At 43.6% G+C, this 9757-nt stretch overlaps 1 protein-coding gene across 1 annotated transcript in view; it reads right to left on the reverse strand.

Annotated features, from left to right (window-relative positions):
- LOC120049844 (GRAM domain-containing protein 4-like) overlaps nucleotides 1-2400 on the reverse strand; it is a 65459-nt gene extending 63059 nt beyond the window's left edge. Inside the window, exon 1 of the mRNA XM_038996300.1 lies at nucleotides 2110-2400. Within this exon, the coding sequence (XP_038852228.1) occupies nucleotides 2110-2213 (104 nt within the window). The 5' untranslated portion in view covers nucleotides 2214-2400. The remainder of the gene's footprint in view (nucleotides 1-2109) is intronic.
- Nucleotides 2401-9757: the final 7357 nt, after the last annotated feature.

Raw genomic sequence — 9757 nt, forward strand, 5'->3', positions numbered from 1 at the left:
AAACCCCCATTGGCAAGTACTTAACACCTCTCACACCCACCTGTAGGCATCACATTTATTTTATGCACAGTCACCTCACAGGTTTTGTTTACATTTACATTTTACATTTTAGTCATTTAGCAGACGCTCTTATCCAGAGCGACTTACAGTAGAGTGCATACATTTTATTACATTTTTACATACTGAGACAAGGATATCCCTACCGGCCAAACCCTCCCTAACCCGGACGACGCTATGCCAATTGTGCGTCGCCCCACGGACCTCCCGGTTGCGGCCGGCTGCGACAGAGCCTGGGCGCGAACCCAGCCCAGCCTGGGCGCGAACCCAGAGACTCTGGTGGCGCAGCTAGCACTGCGATGCAGTGCCCTAGACCACTGCGCCACCCGGGAGATGTTTCATGTTTCACATGAAATACAACAAACCCCCTGTCAATGTTATTCCTGGTTGCAGACCCACTGAACCTGTAGTCTACATGTGATTGTTCATTCAGAGACTGAATTCTGAATGAATGTCAACATTAGGCTAAATGTTTAAATGTTTTAGTAAAGGAGTTGAGTGTTTGGTCATTTTTATTATAAATTAAGTGGAATAGGGACAAAAACAACCCGATTTCAACAATTCTTATTATTTAGAAAATATAAAATAATATTGCTATAGTTTATCTGAGGACACCAGAAAGCTATTTGTGCTTATTTCCTGGCCATGGGACTTTTGTCTGAATGGTCAAATCTGATTTTTTTACCCTTGTGGTTTTTAGACTTATTTGGCATTTCTTGTTGCTTACTACCTACTCTATCACAGTGACAATAACATGTGGTAGCCAATTAGCTTGTTAATGGTTTCCAAACAAATTAATATATGTGATAACAAGCTAACGTTAGGTAGCTGTATAGCTTTCTAACTAAGTTGACTGCCTTGACTAGCCAAAATTGACTTGTTTTTAAAGTTGGATGATCTTATCATTTAAGGCTTTAAACGTGTTCTTACTGGGAAACATCCATGGCAGGCATTGTTTTCACCTTAGCTCACTACATAACTTCTGAGTGATAGGAAGCCTGAGCACCAACACCAATCAGCCTACACCACTGTACACACGCGTGTCATTATTATGACAACTAGCGTAGCCATGTCAGCAAATAACTGCTGTCTGAACACACACAAATCCAATTAGGTCACTTGTCTATGGACAGTCAGTGTTACAAAACGGATTTGAAAAACAAAACTGATATAGGCAATAAGGCCTTCATTGTGTACAAGGCTTTATTGATTTATCCCAGTTGCAGCCAACAGTATTTTTCAGTGACAACATGTTTCTGGCGGCCTTCTGTTACAGACAGGTGTTCAAGGCATGCTAGAGAGCTAATTAGCACAGGTGGTCCATGTCTTCTGTAAGCACACACTGTAACATGGAGATATGGCCATGTGAGAACACTAACCCCAACCCTATAAAAAGGTGTGTATCAATTTAACATTGTTTCTTTAAATATTTTTTTTCTGATATGAAAGATAAGGTCCTTCCAAAACCGTACAGCAAGCGAGGCATGTTAATGTTCAGACAGAGCGTCGGGATCTTAACAAACCTTCCCCTTACAGAAGACGCCTTCGTCCTTTTACTTGTGTAACGTAATGGAACTGAGTTATGATCAAAGGCTAACGCACTGCGAGCTGTCATAGCTTCGCAGCAAACAAAAATAAAACAGGTGATAAGATGAGCCTAATTGTGATAATGTTTGACGGAGTACGAAGGACCAGTTTTGTATGGCTTCACTGTACCCGCGACGATTTGTAACAATGCGCGTGAGCAACAGTAGGTGTTGGCCCGTTGTGACAACGTAACAAGTCCGTTATGTTCGTCTTCGCTTCATTATTGAAACTATGGCGATGCAACGTTCATTTGTAATACTTTCATTTACTTGTAGTTCCTATTTCAATTAAAATTGTACTCTTCGTAAATGACAGGCTACGCACAGTAGCCCTTGCGCTCTATTAAATACATTAATTGCCCAACTAAAAGCCAGACGTTTACATAAACACCACACGCAAAGACTTGAGCTAGGCTACTTTACATTATATTTTTTATAATAAAAAAATAAATAAGTTTCTTCTTACCCAGCCCGTAAATCGTAGCAAAGTTTCATTAACACTGAGAATTGCCTTTGAATGTATCCAGTAGCGTCCACCTGCTCAGATCCGCTAAACCACAAGCTGTTCATTGAGCCTCAGCCCCGCCATCGCAATCCGCTCTTTTGTAAACCAAAGAAACGATTTTACATCCCGCTGCAGCCTTGATTAGTTTTGCAGGAATGCCAGTTCCCCCCGAGAGATAATAGTATAGGCGATCTCCATCAGTACCGTTTGAAACCAGTCACTCTCTCTCTTAATTCCATAGCTCTCGCAAGCCAGACCAGGGAATTCCGTAAATGTCAGCAGACTTTCTTTCTTAAAGGGGCCGTTAATGGAGTTTCAAAGTTATCAACAAGCCTTCCCTTTCTGTTATTGTACCGCCTACTCTGTATTCGTCTGCCTTCATAATGCCCATCAGCATCCTCTGTTGGATGACAATAGTATAACAATGTAGGCCTACCAACAGTATTGCATGTGCAGAGTTGATTTCATATATTATTTCGACAGTTCTTTCATGTAATACAGGTGATAAATAAATAATACATACATTGAATGAATTGACATTTGCACATATAAACATTTATATATAAAACAGCAATGAAATAATGTTTTAATGAAATAACCAAACAGTTGCCAAGTGTTTTTGAAATACAAACCTTTGCATGTTTCCACTCAGATTAGCAAGGCAGAAATCTAAACTTCCATCATCTACAGAAATGAGCTCCAAAACAATGTACAGTTGTGGCCAAAAGTTTTGAGAATGACACAAATATTAATTTCCACAAAGTTTGCTGCTTCAGTGTCTTTAGATATTTTTGTCAGATGTTACTATGGAATACTGAAGTATAATTACAAGCATTTCATAAGGATTTTATTGACAATTACATGAAGTTGATGCAAAGAGTCAATATTTGCAGTGTTGACCGTTCTTTTTCAAGACCTCTGCAATCTGCCCTGGCATGCTGTCAATTAACGTCTGGGCCACATCCTGACTGATGGCAGCCCATTCTTGCATAATCAATGCTTGGAGTTTGTCAGAATTTGTGGGTTTTTGTTTGCCTCTTGAGGATTGACCACAAGTTCTCAATGGGATTAAGGCCTGGGGAGTTCTGGCCATAGACCCAAAATATCGATGTTATGTTCCCCGAACCACTTAGTTATCAAATTTTGCCTTATGGCAAGGTGCTCCATCATGCTGGAAAAGGTATTGTTCATCACCAAACTGTTCCTGGATGGTTGAGAGAAGTTGCTCTCGGAGGATGTGTTGGTACCATTCTTTATTCATGGCTGTGTTCTTAGGCAAAATTGTGAGAGAGCCCACTCCCTTGGCTGAGAAGCAACCCCACACATGAATGGTCTCAGGATGCTTTACTGTTGGCATGACACAGGACTGATGGTAGCGCTCACCTTGTCTTCTCCGGACAAGCTTTTTGATGATCCGATAAATGTTTGATTTAGTTGCAATCTTACTGGCAGCAATATCCTTGCCTGTGAAGCCTTTTTGTGCAAAGCAATGAGGACGGCACGTGTTTCCTTGCAGGTAACAATAGTTGACCGAGGAAGAACAACGATTCCAAGCACCACCCTCCTTTTGAAGCTTCCAGTCTGTTATTCGAACTCAATCAGCATGACAGAGTGATCTCCAGCCTTGTCCTCGTCAACACTCACACCTGTGTTAACGAGAGAATCACTGACATGATGTCAGCTGGTCCTTTTGTGGCAGGGCTGAAATGCAGTGGAAATGTTTTTGGGGGGATTCAGTTCATTTGTGTGCCAAAGAGGGACTTTGCAATTAATTAATTCATCTGATCACTCTTCACAATATTCTGGAGTATATGCAAATTGCCATCATACAAACTGAGGCAGCAGACTTTGTGAAAATTAATATTTGTCATTCTCAAAACTTTTGGCCACGACTGTATAGTCCGTTTGTCCTGTTATGCAGTTGTCGCAAAAACTATTGTAGACTAGTCTACATGCATTTGACACCATACAATGGTCTTCTCTATACTCTCCAGCAGCTGATAGTCTGATACTGCTGTTGTGCCATCCTGGTCAGGGAATGACCCCTGACCCTTACAATACCTCTCACTGGAATGGCTGTCTGAATAAAGTGAACTCTGCCCCCCGTGAAACCTAATGATGAGATTAAACACTGGGATGGAATCATAGAACCATGTGTCTGTCTGTTGTGAGTCTGTTGTGAGACAAGGTCTGTGACTCAGTGATGAGACTGTTGATACACTACATGGCCAAAAGTACACTATATGACCAAAAGTATGTGGACACCTACTCGTCAAACATCTCATTCCAAAATCACGAGCATTAATATGGAGTTGGTCCCCCCTTTGCTGCTATAACAGCCTCCACTCTTCTGGGAAGGCTTTTCACTAGATGTTGGAACATTGCTGCAGGGACTTGCTTCCATTCAGCCACAAGAGCATTAGTGAGGTCACTGATGTTGAGCGATTAGGCCTGGCTTGCAGTCGGCGTTCCAATTCATCTCAAAAGTGTTCGATGGGGTTGAGGTCAGGGCTCTGTGCAGACATATCAAGTTCTTCCACACCGATCTCAACAAACAATTTCTGTATTGACCTCGCTTTGTGCACAGGGGGCATTGTCATGCTGAAACAGGAAAGGGCCTTTTCCAAACTGTTGCCACAAAGTTGGAAGCACAGAATCGTCTAGAATGTAATTGTATGCTGTAGCGTTAAGATTTCCCTTCACTGGAACTAAGGGGCCTAGCCCAAACCATGACAAAGAGCCCCAGATCATTATTCCTCATCACCAAACTACAGTTGGCACTATGCATTGGGGCAGGTAGCATTCTCCTGGTATCTGCCAAACCCAGATTCGTCCGTTGGATTGCCAGATGGTGAAGTGCAGAGAACGCATTTCCACTGCTCCAGAGTCTAATGGCGGCGAGCTACACACCTACACATGTTTGACATTGCGCATGGTGATCTTTGGCTTGTGGCCAGCTGCTCGGCCATCGACACCATTTCATGAAGCTCCCAACGAACAGTTCTTGTGCTGACTCGGCGATCCCATTCTGTGAGCTTCTGTGGCCTACCACTACGCAGCTGAGCCGTTGTTGCTCCTATACGTTTTTCCTTCACAGTAACAGCACTCACAGTTGACCGGGGCAGCTCTAGCAGGGCAGAAATTTGACGAACTGACTTGTTGGAAAGGTGGCATCTTATGACAGTGCCACGTTGAAAGTCACTGAGCTCTTCAGTAAGGCCATTCTACTGCCAATGTTTGTCTATGGCGATCGCATGGCTGTGTACTTGATTTTATACACCTGTCAGCAACGGGTGTGGCTGAAATAGCTGAATTCACTAATTTGAAGGGGTGTCCACATACTTTTGTATATATAGTGTACACCCCTTCAGTAGGCCTATAGACTTACACTGGGGCACATTCAGCAGGATGCAATGTTTTGGAACGTTCAGATTGTTCTACATAGCATATTACTAACATGCCTCTCTGACACGTATACTGAACAAAGATATAAACGCAACATGCAAGAATTTCAACAATTTTACTGAGTTCCAGATCATATAAGGAAATCAGTCAATTTAAATAAATAAATTAGGCCCTAATCTATGGATTTCACATGACTGGGCAGGGACGCAGCCTTTGGTGGGCCTGGGAGGACGTAGGCCCACCCACTGGGGAGCCAGGCTCAGCCCAGTTTTTCCCCAAAAAAATCCACAAAAGGGCTTTATTACAGACAGAAATATGTGGAGGTCCTGGGCTGGCGTGGTTACGCGTGGTCTGCGGTTGTAAGGCCAGTTGGACATACTGACAAATTCTCTAAAACGCTTTTGGAGGTGGCTTATGGTGGAGAAATTAACATTAAATTCTCTGGCAGCAGTTCTGGTGAACATTCCTGCAGTCAGCATGCCAATTACACGCTCCCTTAAAACTTGAGACATCTGTAACATTGTGCTGTGTGACAAAACCTCACATTTTAGAGTGGCCTTTTATTGTCCCCTGCACAAGATGTACCTGTGTAATGATCATGCTGTTTAATCAGCTTCTTGATTTACCACACCTGTCAGGTGGATAGATTATCTTGGCAAAGGATAACAAATTTGTGCATAACATTTGGGAGAAATAAGCTTTTTGTGCATATGGAACATTTCTGGGATCTTTTATTTCAGCTAATATAACATGGGACCAACACTTTTCATGTTGCGTTTATATTTTTGTTCAGTATAGAATAAGGAATCACATCAGCCCTATTCATGGCATATCTATCTGCAATGTTCGACAATGTTTGTCTACTGAACGTGGCCCTGGTTTGAGTCAGCCAAGTGGACCAAGAAATGTGTTGGCCCAGTCTAAAACCAGCCTCCTTCTGTCGCTTGTCTGTCCTGTAAACCTAGATCTGAGAATGGAGGGCTAGGTGGAGCTGCTGTAATATTAATGATATGGCTAACATCCATCCGATCCTTTCAGACCAACAAAGTGTCTAGGAGAAGAGGGTTTGATTTCAGACTGTGCGGAAGTCTGGTCTCCACCTCTCTCTCTCTTCCTACCCTCTCTCTCTCTCTCCTTCTCACTCTCTCCCTCTCTTTTAATGTTCTCCACTAAGTGGTGGTCACATAACAAACATGAAACAGATGGACCCCACTAAAATGTCACTGAGCCGTTAGTCATTGCACTGTATGAGCCAAGCAAACACTGCTTTGCATTACAAGCATCATACAGTATAACCAATCATATAAAATGCCAATCATCCTCTCAAAACACTATCTTATATTGTTAAGTAATACAGCAGTATGCAAGATTAAGTGGTAAATTCAGATCAAGACTTAAAGACTTCAATCACCACTGTGCATATGAATTGTGTTACGTAAGTCCGCTGAGACCATGTTTTAGGTAATTCGATTACCGTCTTACGAAATTGTAATACATTTTATTTGACACAGTATCGCAGTATTATGACAACATAAAATCCTGATCCCAAATTTCTCATTGGACATGTTACAATAGCAGGATGTATGTTTTGTGGAAACTAAATGATTTTATACCATGGTTTTACAGTATGTAATCCCTACTCTATTTCTGGCCTAAACACAACCATCACTCTAGCCTCTCTCTCTCGATGTCCCATATCAGAGCTGTGGGGCTGAAGCGCCCAAATCCTCCCTCCATGTTATAAATAAAAGTCCTAATCCCAATTGAGTGTTTTCTAGAGCGTTCATTGCACATGTTTTCTTCTTATGCAATCACAACTACCACACTTTGAGTCAATTACAGAACAGCTTGGAGGGGTTGGTGCTGCTTTAATGATGTAAACACACAATTGTATGAGGGGAAATGAGATTAGACATTTTGTAAGAAATAGAAAGGAGATCAAATATGAGTTGATATACAAGTCTGTGATGGAAAAAGTGACATTTATTTTCAATTGTTTTTGTAAAATAAGTTTATTAATTGAATTTTAATTCACTTTCTGAAATTATGGACCTGAACTTAGTGATCCCAGTGGTTGATAATTATATTTGATATATTGATATCCTATTTCTGTATAAGATGAGTTTACATTCATTTTTCACATTGTGAATTTTACAAAAATTCTAATTAATTGTGTGTTTGGTGTAGGCTTATCTTGGTCTGACATTTTTGATAGCCGTGTAATTCTCTCTCCGACATGTTGAGAATTCCCTGTCAAGAGGAAAGACATGGAATCCCCGCTAGTTTAGATAGGTTGTAGCCTCAAATGGAGGACGCTAACAAACGTTTTCAATGCTGCAGGAGCTGTGTTTATTTTGCTTTATTCCGGGACAACGTGGACCGCCCGGACTTTCAATGAAGCAACTGTTTGCTTGCAGAGGACTACAGGGGCAAAGTGGCTACTCTTAGCAAACTTACACAAGCTACTGGGGAATCCACGCCCGACTCCTTTTTCTTTCTCTTCTACCCCAGTAGCCGGATGCTATGGTCTGTTGGAAGTATAGAGACAAAGTAGAGTTGCAATTCAACGGCTCAGACACAAGAGGTATGTGGCAGGGTCTACAGTCAATCACGGATTACAAAAAGAAAACCAGCCCCGTCGCAGACCAGGATGTCTTACTCCCAGACAGACTAAATAACTTCTTTGCTCGCTTTGAGGACAATACAGTGCCACTGACACGGCCCGCTACCAAAACCTGCGGACTCTCCTTCACTGCAGCCGACGTGAGTAAAACATTTAAACGTGTTAACCCTCGCAAGGCTGCAGGCCCAGACGGCATCCCCAGCCGCGTCCTCAGAGCATGCGCAGACCAGCTGGCTGGTGTGTTTACGGACATATTCAATCAATCCTTATCTCAGTCTGCTGTCCCCACATGCTTCAAGAGGGCCACCATTGTTCCTGTTCCCAAGAAAGCTAAGGTAACTGAGCTAAACGACTACCGCCCCGTAGCACTCACTTCCGTCATCATGAAGTGCTTTGAGAGACTAGTCAAGGACCATATCACCTCCACCCTACCGGACACCCTAGACCCACTCCAATTTGCTTACCGCCTCAATAGGTCCACAGACGACGCAATCGCAACCACACTGCACACTGCCCTAACCCATCTGGACAAGACGAATACCTACGTGAGAATGCTGTTCATCGACTACAGCGCAGCATTTAACACCATAGTACCCTCCAAACTTGTCATCAATCTCGAGACCCTGGGTCTCGACCCCGCCCTGTGCAACTGGGTACTGGACTTCCTGACGGGCCGCCCCCAGGTGGTGAGAGTAGGTAACAACATCTCCACCCCGCTGATCCTCAACACTGGGGCTCCACAAGGGTGCGTTCTGAGCCCTCTCCTGTACTCCCTGTTCACCCACGACTGCGTGGCCATGCACGCCTCCAACTCAATCATCAAGTTTGCGGACGACACTACAGTGGTAGGCTTTATTACCAACAACGACGAGACGGCCTACAGAGAGGAGGTGAGGGCCCTCGGAGTGTGGTGTCAGGAAAATAACCTCACACTCAACGTCAACAAAACAAAGGAGATGATCGTGGACTTCAGGAAACAGCAGAGGGAGCACCCCCCTATCCACATCGACGGGACAGTAGTGGAGAGGGTAGTAAGTTTTAAGGTCCTCAGCGTACACATCACGGACAAACTGAACTGTTCCACCCACACAGACAGCGTGGTGAAGAAGGCGCAGCAGCGCCTCTTCAACCTCAGGAGGCTGAAGAAATTTGGCTTGTCACCAAAAGCACTCACAAACTTTTACAGATGCACAATCGAGAGGATCCTGTCGGGCTGTATCACCGCCTGGTACGGCAACTGCTCCACCCACAACCGTAAGGCTCTCCAGAGGGTAGTGAGGTCTGCACAACGCATCACCGGGGGCAAACTACCTGCCCTCCCTCCAGGACACCTACACCACCCGATGTCACAGGAAGGCCATAAAGATCATCAAGGACAACAACCACCCGAGCCACTGCCTGTTCACCCAGCTATCATCCAGCAGGCGACGTCAGTACAGGTGCATCAAAGCAGGGACCGAGAGACTGAAAAACAGCTTCTATCTCAAGGCCATCAGACTGTTAAACAGCCACACTAACATTGAGTGGCTGCTGCCAACATACTCACTCAACTCCAGCCACTTTAATAATGGGAATTGATGT

Source organism: Salvelinus namaycush, chromosome 6 (genome assembly GCF_016432855.1).
Source record: "Salvelinus namaycush isolate Seneca chromosome 6, SaNama_1.0, whole genome shotgun sequence".
In the NCBI taxonomy this organism is placed as follows: domain Eukaryota; kingdom Metazoa; phylum Chordata; class Actinopteri; order Salmoniformes; family Salmonidae; genus Salvelinus; species Salvelinus namaycush.